This window comes from Vipera berus, assembly GCF_964194415.1.
Source record: "Vipera berus genome assembly, chromosome: 2".
NCBI classification, from domain to species: domain Eukaryota; kingdom Metazoa; phylum Chordata; class Lepidosauria; order Squamata; family Viperidae; genus Vipera; species Vipera berus.
Genome location: NC_138203.1, coordinates 122133232 through 122153192, shown reverse-complemented (window position 1 = coordinate 122153192; position 19961 = coordinate 122133232). Strand labels below are relative to the sequence as shown.

At 44.9% G+C, this 19961-nt stretch overlaps 1 protein-coding gene across 1 annotated transcript; it reads left to right on the top strand.

Annotated features, from left to right (window-relative positions):
- The first annotated feature begins 9652 nt into the window (after positions 1 to 9652).
- On the top strand, positions 9653 to 18492 carry SSR4 (signal sequence receptor subunit 4). The gene is made up of 6 exons (XM_081320614.1): positions 9653 to 9791; positions 10436 to 10554; positions 11170 to 11244; positions 15514 to 15603; positions 16705 to 16770; positions 18238 to 18492. Exons 1-6 carry the CDS (start codon positions 9725 to 9727, stop codon positions 18340 to 18342), a joined length of 522 nt encoding a protein of 173 aa, XP_081176740.1. The 5' UTR covers positions 9653 to 9724; the 3' UTR covers positions 18343 to 18492.
- The last annotated feature ends 1469 nt before the right edge of the window (positions 18493 to 19961 follow it).

The following is a 19961-nucleotide window of genomic DNA, read 5'->3' as shown; positions in this document are numbered from 1 at the left end:
TTTCAGTTTGTCAGAGAGATCATTGTGCAGCCATGCTGGTTTCTTCTTGGATTTTTCTTTCTCAATGGTATTGTTCTGGTCTGGGCTTTTATAATCACATTTTTCAGGGTTTCCCACACTTCTTCGGTTGTTTTCCCCTTTAAGATTTTCATCCATGGGATCTTTCCTAGGTTCTCTCAGAGTTTGTTAAAGTTATTTCTTTTGAAGCTTAAGACACTGGTTGGATTGTTTTCTATTGCTAGTGTTTGCATTATATTAAATTCCGGTATGATGTGGTCACTTTCACCCAAGGTTCTGGCAATTTCAATTCCCTCTATCACTTCTTCTCTATTTGTAAGGATTAAGTCCAGTATAGCTTTACATCTAGTTCCTTCCTCCATCTTTCGGGTGACAAAGTCGTCAGCTAGGTTGGTTAGGAATTTGATTGATCTCCCACTCACTGCAGAGTTTGTCTCCCAGTTGACATCTGGATAGTTGAAGTCTCCCATTACTACTGTGGTATGCTTCCTACAAATGTTTGGCAATGTCATTTTTTTTTCTCTTTCATATTGACCCATATACATTCTGGAGATTTTATCTTTGATCATGTGCATTTCTGTAGTTATGTGTTCTGTACCAGCCTGCTACCGGCCCTGCAGAAAAGGCAGGGACAACCCCTTTACAAACGGCAAGAGGCTGGAATTACGCCTGCCAAATTTATTCACATAAAACAGAGCAAGACAAGACACCAACCATAAAACACGAGCTAAGAAGCAGGAACAATCCAAGCGGTTGCCTTCAGCAAACCAGCCCTCCCACACATTCCCCTTAAATACAGTTCAGGGCGTGGCCTCTCTGTGCCTCCTTCCGAGGTGCCCCATTGCCTTCCTCTGTTTACTCCTGACTGACTGCCTCCTGCGTCGGGCGTCCTTGAACAGGGCCAGCTGTGGGTCATCTTCATCCACGCTGTCAGGCTCACACAGCTGGGTCTGCATCGTGACCAGATGAGAGGGGCCTTGCTGGGGGCTCTCATCAAGCTGTCCAATCCCCTCAGCAAGCTCTTCAACACCCCCCTCCTCCTCCTCTGAGTCGTCCGACCCAACTGCCGAACCCACAGGCTGACCCTGAATCACAACACTATGTAGTGTTCTCTTTTTGTAGACCTGTTTCTTTTGAACAAATTGTATCCATCCATCAGTCCATTCCATTCCATTCATGGATTTCATCCCACCAGGTTACTGTTATGCCAACTATGTCATACTCTCCTTCATGTACTATTGCTTCTAGTTCACCCTGTTTGTTCCCCAAGTTTTAAGCATTTGTATATAAGCATTTAAGACTTTTATACATGTTATGTTTTCTGCATCTCCTGATTGTTGAGTTTTTCTTTTTTTCTCATCACTTCCTACCTCATTGTTTGATTTGTTTTCTTGGGATTCGTGATTGGTTTGGGGTTCTAGAGATTCTAGAGATTGGTCACCCTTCCATTTTAGTTTTAGATGAGTTGGGCCAGTCTTTTTCCAAGTACATTTTTGCCTGTTTTCATGAGGTGTGGCCCATCCCTTGCCAAGAGTCCTTTGTGTAGGAAATACAATCCATCATCCAGGAAACCAAAGTTTTCTTGGCAACACCCAAACCTTTAGCCAATGGTTTACTTGCTCTCTACATGGGGCTGCCCTTGAGGACCACTCGGAGGCTTCAACTGGTGCAGAATGCAGCCGCACGAGTTGTGTTGGGGGTCTCCCGATACTCCCATGTTACACCTCTGCTCCGTGAGCTGCATTGGCTTCCAGTTGCCCTCCGGGTGAGATTCAAGGTGCTGGTGATGACCTATAAAGCCCTACATGGCATGGGTCCGGATTACCTATGGCAACACCTGCTGCCGGCGTCAACCTCCCTCCGTCCAGTGCGCTCCCACAGAGAGGGCCTCCTCAGGGTGCCTCCGATCAGAGAATGTCGACTGGTGGCCCCCAGGGCGAGGGCGTTCTCTGTGGGCGCGCCAGACCTGTGGAACCGCTTACCGGTTGAGCTCCGGATGGCCCCCGACCTTCGCTCCTTCCGACGGGATCTAAAAACCTATTTATTTGAACAAGCCGTCCTGGTCTGATGGGTTCAGGGTTTGGGTTTTAACATGGCTTTTAACTATTGTATTATATCGGGCATAATTATTTAATGTTTTTTTTAACTTTTGTACTTTGTATTTTGATATTTATTGCCCTGTACACCGCCCTGAGTCCTTCGGGAGAAGGGCGGTATAAAAATTTAATAAATATATAAATATATAATATATACTTCTAAAAAAATTTCCCTCAACGGGTGTTGGGCTTTCGTTGGGAACTGATGAGAACACTATTTGTGCTCCTAGCTTCTTAACTTTATTGCCTAGTTGTTTGTAATCTCTCACTATTGTACTCAGGTTGTCTGTTGCGTCGTTCATCCCAATGTGGTGGAGGAGGAAGGGGTAGTAATCTGTAGGCTTAATTATTTTGGTTAGGTTCTCAGCCACATCTTTGATTTTTGCTCCAGGGAGACAACATACCTCCCTGGATTGTATGTCTGGTCTACAGATGGACGATTCTGTTCGAGGATAGAATCTCCTATTAGCTACTCGCCTTCCTTTTTGGAGGCCTGCAGTCTGGGGTGCTTTTCTGTTTATCTCAGGTGTGTTTGTTGATGTGGCTTTTTAAGGGATATTTGAGGTGACTGTTTTGGGGGTAGAGGTTGTTTCTTGGCTAGGTGTCTGCATGTTTTCTTTGAGGGGGAGGTTGTGGTTCTGCGTGTTTCCATCTAAGGGGAGAAATCCTCAGTTTTAATGGGGCTGCTTCTGGTTGGGTAGGATTGGGCAGAAGGGGTTTGTTTGTTGTATGCTGTTTTTTTAGTATTGTATTTCCTTCTCTGTGTGACATACCTCCATTTGTCTTCTTCCAAGGGTTTATCAGTAGGGTCAAATCCTGTGGGAGTTATTTGATTCAGTTTGGGTGGAGCTTTCTTTCGTACAATGGGGTTTTGCTAGAGTTGCCTCCAAGTTCCTAACTTTTTCCTGTAGTAGTTTATATAATTTGCATCTAATGCATGTATAGTTTGGGTGTTCTTTGGGCATGAGCACATGCATGGAACATGTGTTGCACACCACAATAGTATCAGTCACCTGTTCCATGAGTTTGCTGTTTGAAAATCCCTTTTTCACTGGTGGATGTGCTTTGCTGTTAGCCTTGTTTCTAGCTTTTCTGTTCTGGGTAATGCCTATTTTTCTATCCTTTTTTCTGCCTGTTTGTGCTACCTTCTTATTTATTTAATCTTCTTACTATTGTGTTAGTTTTATTTATCCTTTTCTTCCCTCTTTTTTTTAAAAAAAAGGTTTTGAGCTCCAATTCCTTTTTTGTTCTTTACCGAGGGTCTTCCCTCCCTTCCTATTGGGACCTCAAACTTAATTGTTGCCTTCACTTCTGTGCTCGCTGCTCCGGCCTCTTGTTTTCTCTGTGGCTTCCTTCTGTCTTTGGTGCTTGTCTCTGCTCTGGTCAGGCCTCCTTTCAACTTTCCAGTCGGCTCAGCTGCTCCGTCTGCTCTGCTCTTCTCAGCAGGCCACTCAGCTTGAGAAATCAAGAGAGGTTTCTGGCTCGAAGCCTCTCTGTTGTTGCTGCTGCTGCTGCTGCGTTTCTCCCCCTCCTCTCTCAGGTTTTGCCTTTTGTCCTCTGCCAGGCCAGGCTAGCAGGGGAGGGGGGCTGCTGATCTCGCTGGAGAGGGAACACTGATCCAGTCCCCCACCTGAGGCAAGTCTCCCATGAGGAGGGTTGGGGGGGGGAGGGGACTGGAAGGAGGCAGGGAGAGGGCTATGGGAGTCGGGTTGCCTTTCTGGGCCCTGGGTCAGCCTCCCTGGCTGCTCCCCTTGAGCTGGCCTAGGCAATTGCTGCATAAATGCTGTAACCCACCGGTTTTTTTTTCCAGCATTGGGCTGCTTAGTTGTGCTCCGGAGCTGGCTATCTCATTCTCTGTTGCCGGCTGCCTCCGACTCCACGTGCAGCCATTCATTTGCTGGTGTTTTCCTCCTTGCCCCAATTTCTTCTTTTCCTTTATCCTTTCCATCTTCCTTATCTAACTTTCTGCTTCTACTAGTATCTTCCTACTTAAGTTTGGTACTTCTCTCCCCGTGATCTGATACTGCTTCATACGCTGCCACCATTTTGGACAATCCACTCTCTTTCCACAGTAGACAAGCACACACCTTTGAGAAACCATCAGGCAAAACAAAACAAAAAAAAACCCCAGAAACTTCCTCCCATTTCTGCTGTCCGCTAAAAATGCCAAGTGAAGAAGTTCCACTTACCTTCCTCAAGCTTTTACTATCTGGCTTCATTGGGTCATCTCAGGTTGTAGCATTTTGAGTGAAGCCCATCTACTCTCTCCACACAATACTTAAGGCTTCCTTGACCCCTTCTTCCCAACTCCCTTGTTTTTATGGGTTCTATATTTTGCAAGGCATCAAGGGAGCAGCTCTTCTTTCAGTTGCCCTTTTTCTTTACACATTTTTAGCTAGTCCATATCCTTTATCACACTGCCTGAACTATTATCTTTCAAGTGATCTTTGGCCTACCAAATTACCTTTTGTGGTTCTATTTTTCACCCTATGCCTTTCCACCTTTCCTCCCAAGCCAGCATCTATTACTGTATTCATGTTAATTTATTTATTTATTTATTTAGTTACATTTATATACCGCCCTATTCCCTGAGGACTCAGGGCGGTTTACAGGAAATTAAAAAATCCACCATACAAAAGTTAAAAAAACCAAATTAAAAAATATTAAATTGACCCTGTATACTTAAAACCCCAATTAAAATTTCTCCTCAGCCTGGGCCCGAGAGCTCAAAGAGCCAGGTCTTCAGGCCCCGGCGGAATGATCGGAGGTCGGGGGCAGTCCTCAGCTCCACCGGCAGCTGGTTCCAGAGGGCAGGCGCTCCCACTGAGAAGGCCCTATCCCTGGGTGTCACCCGCCGGCAATCTCTCACCGGCGGCACCCTGAGCAGACCCTCCAGCCATATACATCCTAAAATTCTTAGATGTATAACCGGCCTGGGTGCAATCTTATCCAAAGACATCCCAGAGTTTTTTGCATAGGCCAAATATTTGGGCAATCCGCTATTTCTCATTGCTAGGTATTTGCAGCCTGTTAAGAGAGCTGAGAATCTGATCTTTAACATTCCTTATCATGTCCCTAGCATTTTATTATTCCTCATCAGTAACTAACATCTGTTTTAAATGGAAAGGATCTTCACTTGTGTTTCTCCTGTACAACAATCCACCACCCCTTAGCATGTCTGTGGCAGAATACAACATACTTAAATTGCTGAAATGATGTGAGTTAAGTTGCCTGTTAAATGGGATTCAAATATATATTTCTCACAAGAACAGAACAAATCCCAACATGGGAACCTGCCTTTTTCAAAACAGACACAACTGGTTCAGTATCAGATCAAGTCAGTATTGTTTGGGCTTACAAAGAATCAGACTGGAAGAAAACCAAAGAATGTTATGACTGTAGATTAGATAGTGAGTAAAAAAAAAGCAAAGGAAAGAAATATCCCAGAAGAAAAATGACTGTAAGCCATTCCCATACTGTTCTGCAAATTTGCATGAATGTGTATTTGGAACAGTGTTTTCCAAACTTGGCAATTTTAAGATTTTTTTTATTTGTTTAAAACTTGAATATAGTCATCTATCTTTCAACCAACTCTGGCTGAGAAATCTGGAAGCTGAAGTCCACATATTTTAAAGTTGCTAAATTTAATAAACACTGATTTAGACACCAAGAACAGAGCTTGATTCAAGGGAATTTTATCTTCACCATCATAACTCCACCATACCTTTCCCCGGTCAGTTAACAGCCAGCTGAGAATCTTTCTGTATATATAGGAAATTAGTATTGTTTGCCCTAATCCATGTCCCTTTATGGCTACTGTCAGCATCAAAACTGGCCAATATATATCCTTATTCCATATCATTTATGAAAAATTCTGGTCCCAATCCAGATGCAAAGGGATTCTGTTTGTTCTACAGTATTTCAAGAATGGAACATTTCTTTCTTTTTTAAAGAGAAGATTAAAGAACATCCTTTCTGTTCTTTAGTTACAGACGTTACTCATCCATGCATACCTGAAACTTTCAAAAGTTCAGGTAAATAATATCAACTACATTAGCCTATCCATTTATCTTTCTGACTTGTTCCAGACTATATACTTTACTTAACAAAATGGCTACATTCACCTTTGAGAAATAAGGGCTCCTCTACTACTCATTCTGGAGTCAGCAGAAAATTATACCAGGATGACATTTGATGTCTCCTCTCCATTTGTCAATCACTACTCTGCCTCTATTCCCTTGGTTTTACCTCATGGCTCAATAGCACTATCCTGATTTTGCTATGCAGGATGTGAAGGAGCAAAGGAATTAGTTGATTCCTCTCCTCTGTTATCCACCTTTTCCTATCAAGGGAGGGGAACACCTGCCAAGCAACATCACTGCACAAAAGAGAGGCATGAAATAGGTTTGGCTAAAGGACCCTATCTCATTTCTAAGCTTGTGCCTGTCTCCTTAACTACCCCCATTCTGCCATAGCCTAGCCTAAGCTGAATGAGACTAAAAAAAATATTTTGGAATCGCAAAAGGAGCCAAGTCACAAGCAGCATTTTAATTTAAGATTTCTCTCCCCATCTTCTCCTTATATAGGCAACAAATGCCAACTTCTGGATTCCTCTGTGTTCTGTTTGGGAAGCAACAGCCCCATCACTCAATTGTTTCATTATTTTAACCTTGTGCTCAACCTGTCAGGACCACAAAGTACTGCTGGCCGAACAACCCAACCCTCTTGTGCTATTTCGACAGATTATTTTAACTTTACTGGCTACCACAGATACTCAGCTAGGGAAGGGCTCCCTTAGCATGCCAAAAGAACCTATATGCTAAAAAAGCTCCAATGCGCTCTAGAAATCTGAAAGACCAGCACAGCACTGTTTGTCACAACCGACAAGTAAACTGGACCAAGGACTGAAAAGGAAATAAATCCACATTTGGGTTCAAATGGTCAATAATAGCTGTGGTGGTGCAGTGGTTGGAATCCAGTACTGCAGACTAATTCTGCTGACTTCCAGCAGTTCGATTCTCAGCAGCTCGAGGTTGACTCAGCCTTTCATCCGAGGTCAGTAAAATGAGGACCCAGATTGTTGGAGGCAATATGCTGACTCTGTAAACTGCTTAGAGAGGGCTGTAAAGCACTGTGAAGCGGTATATAAGTCTAAGTGCTACTGCTCTGATCTTGCTGATTCTTAGGTTCCAGACTCCTTACTTTCAACATAGAGAAGATTTTGCACACTGCAATGGCTGTTCTTGAACAACATCAAATGAGGAGGAGGATGCTATTTTAACACTGATATAGCTAAGGATGATTTAAGCCTGGATCATTCATAGCCTCTGGACCAGAGGGAGGCAACATCATGGGAAACTGGCAAGGAAAAGAAACATGTTGGAGCATGATTAGGTACAAGTAGGGAAAGTTGGGTTTTGGGGGTGTGAGAAAGCAGAAGAATCAGCTATTCCAACCTTCTTAATTCAAGGCCAGGTTCCCCTGTCAGTTGAAGAGTTTATTAGTCCAACTCTTCAGTGGCTAATTCTTCTGTTTCCCCTTCTACCTGTAGAACCAGGTCTAACGTATGAATATATAAAGGTATGAATATATAAAGAACAGTTACAGGAATTGGGTATGTCTAGTTTAAAGAAAAGAAGGACTAGGGATGACATGATAGCAGTGGTCCAATATCTAAGGGGCTGCCACAAAGAAGAGGGGGGTCAACCTATTTTCCAAAGCACCTGAAGTTAGAAGCAGCAGCAATGGATGGAAACTAATCAAGGAGAGAAGCAACCTAGAACTAAGGAGAAATTTCCTGACAGTTAACAATTTTATCAGTGGAACAACTTGCCTCTGGAAGTTGTGGGTGCTTCAAAACTGGAGATTTTTAAGAAGAGATTGGACTGAACTGATTGTATTGGTCTGAAATAATTCCTGCCTGAGCAGGGGGTTTGACTAGAACAGAGCTTTTCAATCAGTGGTACGGGTACCACTTGTAGTACATTGGCACCTAGCAGGTGGTACACGACCATCCTAGAAAAGTGGTAGTGGGGGAGGGGAATGAGCTGAACTGGTGGCAGCACCACACAAGCCTGAGCGAGAGATGGATGGAGCTGCAGGGCTGTCAGGGCTCAGCGGAAGCCCCAGGATCAGCGCCAGACTCCAGCTGGAATGTTGCAGCATTTCCAGGGTCTTGTGATTTACATTCAGATGCTTGGCAACTGATTCATATTTATGACGGTAGGTGTCCCAGGGTCATGTGAAGTGACCAAAAACTGCTGCAAACACCCAGCAGACGGGGGGGGGGGGGAGGAATAAAAACCAAACACCTCCTACCCCACCTCTGCTGCCAATCCTCAACAGAAATGCTCATAACAATGAAAACCTGGACAGGAGGAAGAGAGCAGCCGGGCGGGCAGGCATCTTGCTCAGCTGTGTCTTGGGTGGCACTTTTTTCAGTGCCATTGTAACTTCGAACAGTCACTAAAGGAACTTTTGTTAAGTCAAGGACTGCCTGTACTTCATCCCTTTTTTTCTTTTTTTGGTCATCAAGTTTTTGACACCTTGGTAGGTGATTGGTGGTACTCGGATGTTGCCATATCCTAAAAGTACAATGAGTGAAAAAGTTGAAAAGCCTTGGACTAGAAGACCTCCAAAGTTCTTTCCAACTCTTGTTATTCTACCGTACATGCCCGCCCAATATCCAACCCCAACCTTCTCCACATTTAACCGGGTCATCACCGAGATCTACTGCATGTTTCTGCCGTTAGAATGTGTTCGGCGGAATTATTCTCCGTAACATGTAATTAAAACTCAAATACTTTGGCCACCTAATGAGAAGGAAGGACTCACTGGAGAAGAGCCTAATGCTGGGAAAGATCGAGGGCAATAGAAGAAGGGGACGACAGAGAATGAGGTGGCTGGATGGAGTCACTGAAGCAGTAGGCGTGAGCTTAGATGGACTCCAGAAGATGGTAGAGGACAGGAAGGCCTGGAGGAACATTGTCCATAGGGTCGCGATGGGTCGGACACGACTTCGCAACTAACAACAACAACATGTAATTAACCGCGAAAAAGCGGCTCTTCGTGGTGTTGCATCTCTTACATCTCTGTTCCACGGCAATAGATCTCTCTTGCAATTGCTCCAAATACTTTTTTCCCCCGAAAAGTGTTTTCTAATTATATTGTTAAGTAACAGCAATCGGGCGATCATTGCAAATTAATTACGGCGGATAGTAGTGCCACCCAAAGCAATTATTGTACTTGGCTACTGCGCAAGGAGCAAAGCAACTCGCATTCCACAGCGCCTTACTCATCTCATCCTCGGCTGATAGCAAGTTCTACGTGACGCCTGCGCAGTTGGAATCGCTTTCGGCTGGTTCCGCCCTCTCGCCACTGACTGGGCAACAAAAGTTCCGAGCAGCCATTTTAGAAATATTCCTTTCGCGGAAGGCCACGTTTCTCTCGGCTCGCCCTGCCTCTTGTCACGTGTCACAGCCGCGGTTGCTGGAGTAGCGTCGCCCTTGCTGATTGGCTGGCGGCCTTTCCCGCCGTGCCTCGCGCCGGAGGCGGGCGGCTCGGCTTGACGGCAGCAGGTTGGTCGTTGCTCGCTTTTTCCCTGCGTGGTGATGGCGGGGGCCGGGTTAGGGCTGCCGTGGTTGGTGTCCGCGTTGTTGGTGCTGAGTGGGGTGCGAGGTAATGGAGACGTTCCGTGGATCTTCTTGTGGCCTCTTTCCCTTTCTCATCTTCGTGAGAGTCCCTTGGCTTCCGGGCCTGAACGAATTTCTGGGCCCTTCCGAAGACCTTCCCTCGTGAGCCGCATTTTTCTTCTCTCCCTGAGATTTCTTTAGTTAGTTTCAGGCAGCTTCCCTAGTCCAGTTCCATTCCCCGCCCCCCCCCCCCCCCATGAATATAATTCGCAGATAGTCCTGGTCATAGCAACTAGGGATTATGGAGCTTGTAGTCCAGATATATATGATAAGATATCTGGGTGGGAAGTTTGTTAAGGTAAGAGACTTTGCTGAAGTATCTTATTGTGCTCTAAAATTATATTGTTAGAAAAATTCTGAAGACTTTTTTACTCTCTCGTGTCTAAGTAGGCAGGTAAGTTAAATGAAGGCAGGAACTGTGGAGATCACAGAACTAGATTTTAAAAAGGTTGACTTTATTGTTAATGCACTGCTCAAAACACATTTCATCATTTAAAGGCTACCCATGAATACAGTACGAGATCATGAAGCTCAGTGAGGACTTCAGTTCCTTAAGCATCTCATTGAATGGTCTAGCATTCCACTTAAAGCTCTAAATATTTTGATAAAATCATTTTTCTTTCCTGGCAGGTGAAACATGCACAGAACCAGTTATCTCCCCATCTTATTATACTACCTCAGATGCTGTTATTTCTTCTGAAACTGTCTTTGTTGTTGAGATCTCCCTCACCTGTAAAAATGGAGCACAAGTAAGTGCCTGAATGTTGTTTGTTTGTTTTGTTTTTACATTTTAAAGGAAATACAATCTGGAAAATTTGCCACAGATATAGTAAATTGTGTTTTAAGTCAGGGGTCCCCAACCCCCTGTCCATGGACCAGTACCAGGCTGCACAAACAAGTACTGGTCCTTGGTGTCCAAAAGGTTGGAGACCTCTGTTCTAAGTGATTATGATAGGACAGTGAATCTGTCCCATCATGGGCATGGCTTTGGATTTATGGTAGGTCCCTTTCCATGGGCTTCCCATAGTGGACTCCATGCCAGAGAAACTTGGCTCCCCGAACCATTGGCTGGTCTGATTCACTGTAGTCCTAGCTACTGATGTGGGTGGTACATTTAAAAACAACAGAAAAGTAGCCATCTGAGGTTTTTTTATTGATAGAAAAACTTGAGTTCCTTCTCCACTGGATTTTCTGTTAAAGGCAAGCTTGGTCGGCATACTGGCATTTGATCTGTTGGCAAGGAATGAGATCTCTCTTTCCTGTTATTCCAGGTTCCTCCTGTTGTAGGCAGTTAAGATTTCAAGATGGGAGATTGTATGGATTTCTGTTAACTGTGATACCCATTGCATTTTTTTTTAATCTAGAATGTGGCCCTCTATGCAGATGTCAATGGCAAGCAATTCCCTGTTACACGGGGTCAGGATGTTGGTCGCTATCAGGTAAGAATAAACATGATTCCTGCTATAGTAAATGCTAATATTACATTTTGAACAGATTTATATTGGATTCAGTTTAAATCAGCATTTTCATAAATTCATTTTGCAAAATACTGGAATTCAATTTTTATGGAATTAGTGAAGTTATTAATTCTGCATTGGTTTGCAGCCTTTGTTTCATTATTAAAAATATAAACAGAAGAAATTATATACAAAATCTGGTTCATAGCTTGGTTCTAAAATATGAAATATCTTACACTCTAGAAGGATTAAGTAACTTACAGGCAAAATTGAGTTTTGTCTGTGTTGGAAGCAGCCTGCAAGTTTGATTAAATAAGTAACATAACAATCCTTAGTCTTTAATAGGATCAACAGCATTTGAAATTAATAATAAAGAATAAGTTGTCAATGCTTAGTCAATAAGTTGTGACTATGCTCCTTCAATACTCCAGCACAGTACTGCACGCCCTCAGGGGTTCCCCCCTCTCCTGGGTGCGACCCGCCTGCACTACATCCAATCTCGATGACGGGCCCGACCACTGGGCCTCTGAGAGATGGCCGGGCAGGGTCAGGGGCCTCCAGCATAAGCCCAACAAGAGGCCCCTGATTAAGTTCTTAGTTAAGTTTTTTGTGGGGTTAGGGAGGGGGGTGGGAGAAGATTATGGTTGCTCGGGAAAGGCACGCCTTCCAGCCACCATAACGCAGGCCAGGCCTACGACCATTCGCGACGGTGTAAATCGAGGACCAGTCGCCGATAATACCCAGTGGCGTACGGACAAACAGCCCATTCCCAGGATGGTGGGGAACGGCAGAAGGTGCACAAACAGAGGGCCGTATCGTCACCGGGAGTGTCATCTCCGCTCTGTACAAGCGGTGAGACGCTCCGACCCTCTGTACTTCCCCGGAGGACCCGGGAGCGAAGGTGTGCAGCCTCCTATGCTAAGGCTGGTCTACCTGAATGCCAGGTCCGTAGCTAACAAAGCTCACCTCGTTCGTGACCTAGTGGAGAGCGAGCATGCGGACCTGGCTTGCATCACGGAAACTTGGCTGGGCCCAGAGGGTGGTGTCCCTCTGGTTGACCTCTGCCCGCCAGGTTTCCAGGTACTGCACCAGCCTCGGACCCATGGGAGGGGCGGGGGAGTGGCAGTTATCATCAGGGAATCCCTTAGCCCGCGAGAGACCACCGTCCCTCAGATGGTCGGGTGTGAGTCTCTCCTACTGAGATACGGCCCGGGGGCGCAGTTGGGCCTGCTGCTGGCGTACCTACCACCTAATCGTGCAGCGGCGGCCCTGCCCGAGCTACTCGATGTCCTCTCAGGGTTGGTGGTTGAATTCCCAAAACTCATGGTCTTGGGCGACTTTAACCTACCGTCCCTGGGAGGATCGTCCGAACTGGCTCGGGAGTTCATGGCTTCCATGGCGGCCATGGACCTGTCGCAAATAATTTCTGGACCGACTCATGAGAGAGGCCACACCCCAGACTTGGTGTTCTTGTCTGGACGGTGGCGTGATGATATCGGTGGGGGTGCCACGACTGTTACGCCCCTGTCATGGACCGATCACCACCTCCTGCGGCTAGACTTCCCCTTTGCCACCCCCCACCGTGGGTGCACGGTGCCAGCCAGATGGTACCGCCCTAGGCGCCTAATGGACCCTGATAGGTTCCAGGCAGCGCTTGGGGACCCACATGCACTCCCTGCTCACAGCTTGGCGGATGCCTTAGTGGAAGCCTGGGAAAAGGCAGCCACGGAGGCTCTGGACCGAGTTGTACCCTTGCGGCCTCTGACCCGGCGCAGATCCCAGCGAGCCCCATGGTTCACCGCGGAGCTCCGGGAGATGAAGCGCCGGAGACGGGGCCTAGAGAGCCGTTGGAGATCCAGTCGATCCGAATCCGACCGATTGCGATTAAGAATCCTCACCAGGTCTTATCTCGCTGCGATAAGGGTGGCAAAATCCAACTACTTTTCCACCCTCATTGCGTCCGCAGATAATCGCCCGGCTGCCTTGTTCAGGGTGTCTCGCTCCCTACTGAGCCAAGAGGTGAGGGAGGAACCCTTGCAGGGTCGAGCCGAGGAATTCGGTCAATATCTGCTGGATAAAATTGCTCGGATTCGAACCGGACTGGACTCCAACTGGGCTGAGCTGGAAGAACAAGACATGGACAGTCTTGTCGACGTCATCTGGGAGGAATTTGATCCTGTGACTCCTAAGGAAGTGGACAGGATTATGAGGAGGTTGAGCTCCTCCACATGCTTACTGGACCCGTGCCCTTCCTGGCTGGCTTATGCAGCTCGAGAGGGGACACGAGGCTGGTTCCTGGCGGTCATCTCTGCTTCTCTGAGTGAGGGTCACTTCCCCACCGCCTTGAAGGAGGCGGTGGTGAGACCTCTCCTCAAGAAGCCCACCTTGGACCCATCCTCTTTGAATAACTTTCGTCCAGTCTCCAATCTTCGCTTCCTTGCGAAGGTTGTTGAGAGCGTGGTGGCGCACCAACTTCCGCAGATCCTGGATGAAGCGGTTTATCTAGACCCGTACCAATCGGGCTTCAGGCCGGGCTACAGCACGGAGACGGCATTGGTCGCTCTGATGAATGATCTCTGGAGAGCCCGGGACAGGGGCCATTCCTCTGTCCTAGTCTTATTAGACCTCTCGGCGGCTTTCGATACCATCGACCATGGTATCTTGCTGCGACGCCTCAGGGGACTGGGAGTGGGAGGCACGGTTCTGCGGTGGTTCTCCTCCTTTCTCCAGGGTCGCTCGCAGTCGGTGCTGGCAGGGGGACAGAGGTCGACCCCGAGGCCTCTCGCTTGCGGAGTCCCCCAGGGGTCAGTCCTCTCGCCTCTCCTGTTCAACATCTACATGAAACCGCTGGGTGAGATCATTCGCAGCTTTGGAGTAGGGTACCATCAGTATGCTGATGACACCCAGCTTTTCATCTCAACTCCAAACAACATCAGTGATGCCCTCGACGTGATGTCCCGCTGCCTGAAAGCGGTCCGGGAATGGATGGGGAGGAACAGGCTTCAACTGAACCCGGACAAGACTGAATGGCTGTACGTACCGGCAAGCCAGGATACTCAGAACATCCCATCCCTTAACATCGGGGACAGGTTACTACCCCCTGTTGATAGGGCCCGCAACCTGGGTGTCCTCCTAGACTCGCAGCTCTCCCTGGAAGATCACATAGGAGCGGTGACCAAGGGGGCCTTCTCCCGGGTTCGACTAGTTCGCCAACTACGGCCTTATCTGGACCTGGATGCCTTACGTACAGTCACCCATGCCCTTGTGACCTCTCGCCTAGACTACTGTAACGCTCTCTACATGGGGCTGCCCTTGAGATCCACTCGGAAGCTTCAACTGGTGCAAAGTGCAGCGGCACGGACACTCTTGGGAGCCTCCCGATACTCCCATATCACACCTCTCCTCCGTGCGCTGCACTGGCTTCCGGTTGCCTTCCGTGTGAAGTTCAAGGTGCTAACAATGACATACAAAGCCCTACATGGCATGGGTCCGGACTACCTACGGGAGCACCTTCTGCCAATGTCTGCACCCCACCGTCCTGTGCGCTCCCACAGAGAGGGCCTCCTCAGGGTGCCACCGCTCAAGGAATGTCGGCTGGTGGCCCCCAAGGGGAGGGCATTCTCAGTGGGTGCGCCAGCACTCTGGAACTGCTTGCCAACCGAAATCCGGATGGCCCCCGACCTCCGCACCTTCCGGCGCGACTTAAAAACTTACCTGTTCCAGCAGTCCGGCGTGGCCTGATAGCTCTAATTGGGGTCCCAGTTTGTTTTTACTATTGTTTTTCACTATTGTTCAATCTGTATACCTACCTTACTCTGTACACCGCCCCGAGTCCCTCGGGAGAAGGGCAGTTTATAAAAACAAATAAATAAATAAATAAATAAATAAATCCTTATACCGTAGGTGTCAAATTCGACGTGTCACGTGGGTGCGGCTGCTGCATGATGCAACCACGGGCCAGCAGTTTGAAACCCCTGCCTTACACCATATAACTGGATAAAGAAGGCAGTGGTTTTCTGCCGTAAATGCATGGCTCTAGTTTTGTGGTGGGTCTGATTCTGTGAGTCCCTCCTACTCTCCATGCTAAAGGAAATTGCCATTCCGAACCATTGGCTAGTTTGGTTTATTATAGCCCTGGCTACTGAAGTGAGTGGTACATATCTTAATGTCTTTGGGGGTGACGTATTTGTATTATCAAGATAAGACAGTTTCTTTTGTGGCTGATCCTGTATCTTTTTTATTCTGGGACAGGTTTCTTGGAGCATGGAACATAAGTTGGCTCGCTCAGGTACCTATGAGGTGAAGTTTTTTGATGAGGAGTCCTATAGTATCTTGCGCAAGGTGAGATTGCACTGATGGATTGAAGGAAAAGATACAAATAGATTTTGTAGACCAGAGGTCTTCAAACTTGGCCCTTTTATGACGTGTGGACTTCAACTCCCAGAATTCCTCAGCCAGCATGCCTGACTGAGGAATTCTGGGAGTTGAAGTCCACAAGTCATAAAAAGGCCAAGTTTGAAGACCCCTGTTGTAGACTATTTGCAGATTTGTGATCAATATAGGAACGGGAAACAAATGTTTACATTTTACTATTAAAGCTGGTAGCTTGACTTTTTTTCAGTAGCTGGAAGCCCCATGAATTGCAGGTAGTCTTTGACTTACAATCACAACTGAGCCCCAAATTTGTTATTAAGTGAGACGTTTGTTGTCAATTTTGCCCCATTTTAAGACTTTTCTTGCCAGAGTTAAGTGAATTGCTGCAGCTGTTAACTTAGTAACTCAGTTGTTAAGTGAATCTGGCTTCCCATTGACTGCAAAAGGTGATCACATGACCCTGGGAGACTGCACCTGTCATGAATCAGTTGCCAAATGTCTGAATTTTGATCGTGTGACCACAGGGATGCTGGTATGGTTGTAAGTGTGAAAAATGGTCATAAGTCACTTTTTCAGTGCTGTTGTAACTTTAAAATTTAATTTAATTTAATTTAATAATATTTATATACCGCCCTTCTCCCTGAGGACTCAGGGCGGTTACTAAATAAACTTGTAATTTGAGGACTACCTGTAATCTTATACTGCCTTTGTTGTGTGAAAAAAAATGATATACTTTTAAGTAAAAATACAATATTTCCTTTGTTAATGACATACTGTGGCATGCCTATGCACACTTGGAACTGAGACTGAGGCATCCTTGATCAGATGGCCATGGAGATTAAAATTTAAAAACTACCTCACGTAATTTAATATTGAACTGAAAACACAATCCTAGTATTCTGTTTCACTGCTAGATGTATTATCAACTTATCATGCTTTCCTCTGCTAATTCTAGTCATGTAGTGTCTCTCTAGTGTAAGTAGATGATGCTATGAGGAAGTTACATCATGGGCCTTTGGTTAATTTAAGCCTTAACTCAGCTGTTGAATTCTCTTCCCTCCATTTTAGGCTCAGCGCAACAATGAGGATGTCTCGGAGATCAAACCTCTTTTTACAGTCAGTGTGGATCATCGGGTGAGTGCCACTTCTGTGGGTATGGGGCTCTAATAAGTGGTCAATGCAACCAACACACGTTCAATACTATAAACACATTTGGATAAACCAGGCCATTTATAGCATATGTATTCTATGATGGTTTCTTTAGTTATTTGAACAACTATCTCAATTTACAACCAGTCGCTTAGCTTATTTATGACCCAATTACAAAGTTTCAACAGCTGCTATTGCACCCCCATGGTCACATAACCACTTTTCAGACTCTCAGCAACAAGCCCGCATTTACAGACATTTCCAATGTCATATAGTCACATGATCATGATTGACCATATTTTTGCCAAAAGCTGGTATTTACTTCTGGTTTGGGTCAAAAATGCTCCATTGCAAACAATGGGCTTGCTTAATGACTGCTGCAGAAAAGGTCATAAGATGGTCACAAGATGACCTGCTTTATGACTCCCATAGCTTATGACTGTAATGGACTACCTGTATGCTTGGATACTTGCTGCAAAGAGTTATAATGCTCCCAATTCCCAAGGAGGAGAATATCCTTTGTACCACTTAGGATTTGATCTAGAGATAGTTGAGATGAAAACTGTATACACTGTATATACATTAAAGTGGGGGGAATGTGATGTAACAGATATAGAAGGCCAGTTCATAATGAAAACTATTATTTCTAATTTAGCAGGGATTGCTAAATTAGAAATAATATATAGCTATAGTTAATGAGGTGGGGAAAGGATCTGTGTATCATTTAGTGCGTGTTCCCAGAAGTCCAGCTTCTAATATTTCTAAACAGATTGCATTCAGAATTGAGATTTAGAAAGGACACCGAAAAAATAAAAAAGCTTTCTATATTAACAAGCACAAAATGGCTGCCAGAGTTGATTGTATCTGTATATAAAATGGCTGCTATAATGGGCCACTCATACATCAGACATTTCATAGCAAACTAATGAAGCTGAAAAATTTCTCCCAGATGTGCATACTGCAAGCATGTATGCCATACCTACCCAGAAAATTCCAGTGGTTTTCCCTGCTAGACTGCATTTGGGGCTTTATCTTTACTATTCTTTAAAAAAAAATCTTTACTATTTCAAAGTTTAGCCCTGCTCAGTATCAGTACTTTTCTTTATAGTCCTTTGTTTTGCTAAGTAATGGAGAAAATATACAAAATAGAAAAAAGCTATAATTGCAGGGTTGATCTACTTAATTATTCCCCACTGTTAGGCCAGTTTTATTATTTGATTGGGGTTTCTCACACTATAGGCAGGCCATATCTAGGTGTAGTTCCTTATGTTTGGGTGACGTGTCCTGGTACAACTCACCTCCCTGCTGCTACAGTTTAATTCCTTGTAATCCAGACAAGTTAAAAATCATGGTACAGTACCCTGAAAATTCAGTTCCGCGCATTTGTTATTTTTCCCTTTAACCATGCTGTTTATTCAATGTGTTTCTATTCTTTCCACCTTCCATTTGCAGGGTGCCTGGAGTGGACCATGGGTCTCCACTGAGGTATTGGCAGCATTAATTGGTGTTCTGGTATATTATATGGCATTCACTGCTAAGAGTAACATCCAAGCATAAAGCACTTCAATAAACTCTATACCAACTTCTCTGCTTTCTGCCTTTTCTTTAGAAGGCAAAGATGGCTGTCTTTGCCACTTCAAAAATACTCATGTGGCTTGTCAGCATCATTAATTCCCATCTCATGTTTTGGTTTGAAGTAGGTCAGAATTATAACAATGTTAGAACTTCTTATGGTTTGATCAAAGGGCATTTGTTGATCTTGCCACCTTTCAAAGTAAGTTGAGGCTCAACTGTGCCTAAACAAAGAGCTGAGAAGACCCAATAAAGCAATTGCTTTCCATTGAGCTGGAATCCTGGAAAGAAGCAGAGGACACACACAAACCCTAAAGGTGCATACTTTGCCAAGCTAACATTTTGAATTTTGGCTGGCTTAATAGGGGTTGGCTGTGGTGGCTGATTAGCTGAACCGCTTCAGAGTTAAGATCCATTTTCCTTTGCCTTAATCCCATTAAGCAATGCATCTCTGGGTGCAGTCATAATTATTCTACGGCTCATTATCTAATGACTACAGCTCCTGGTGTGAGCCACTGCAGCCAGGGTGGGATTACCTCATTGCTGTAAAATTGTATTCATGCCAGATTATAAAGGGAAAAGCAGTTACATAGAATGTATGGCTATCCTTATGTTTGTAACATTTGGTACTTTTGCAGTCCAGTAAGATTTTTAGCTGCTGCAATCTGCATATGAACCAGTGTGCAAGTCAAATTCAGTTACAGTTTTACAGACCATTGAGTAAATTAAAGGTATATTAAATGTTTTACATTTTTCAGGAAAAAATCATGATGGAACTTGCTACTAATTGTAGACTATTTCTGTCTGCTTGTCTCCTCTAATATAGGTAGTCCTTGTTTAGCAACCACAGCTAGAACCAACAACTTGGTTGTTAAGTGTTAACTAAGTGAATAGTCATGTGCTTGCGTTGTTTATGATGTTCGGCTTTTCTTTGTTTTTCATAACTGCAAAGGTTTAATGTCATTGGTCACAAAGTTACTTTTTCACCACAATTGTAACTGAACAGTTGCTGCCGAGGCACATACTAAGCAAGGACTTCCTATAAATGGAACATGCAATGAATTCCCTTTTAACGTAGAAATAAATTCAAAGAATGATGATAGGGCTACATGCATAAGAGAGTATGATTGGTGCCTCCTGTAAGTTAGAAGTACATTTGCATCCTAAGCAGTTTCTATTTCTTCTACTGGGGTGTCACCTGGAGTGAGTGGCACAAGCCCTGAAGTGTGTAATTGCTGGTTTGAATTGTAGCTCATTGCCACTCTTAAAGTGGAATGGAAGTTAGCATGCTGGGCTCAGCCTTGCTTTCTCTGTGGTATTACAAGGCAACTTTTTATTTTAAAAATCTCTATTAAATGGTAATTTAAATGCTAAGGGGTTTTTTTCCACAAAAAGCTGAGAATTGTGAATGCAATACTTTTTCCTGTATGCAAGATACAATTCTGTGTAATGTAATATAAAGCTAATACTAAGATAAAGATGCTGATGTGTAATAATACTGGAGTACCTTCACTGTTCTCTTTTGGTCAGTCCTGTATTTTAAATGGTGAGTTTTGTCATCTAAAATTATCTTAAATTACCTTCAACCGCCAAGCAAGGACTTT

Bases quoted from the DNA above. Each gene is read 5' to 3' on its own strand.
- SSR4 (XM_081320614.1), top strand. From the start codon at position 9,725: ATGGCGGGGGCCGGGTTAGGGCTGCCGTGGTTGGTGTCCGCGTTGTTG. The intron at 10,555-11,169 runs GTAAGTGCCTGA...TTTTTAATCTAG, and splicing joins CCTGTAAAAATGGAGCACAA to AATGTGGCCCTCTATGCAGA. The intron at 15,604-16,704 runs GTGAGATTGCAC...CCTCCATTTTAG, and splicing joins CCTATAGTATCTTGCGCAAG to GCTCAGCGCAACAATGAGGA.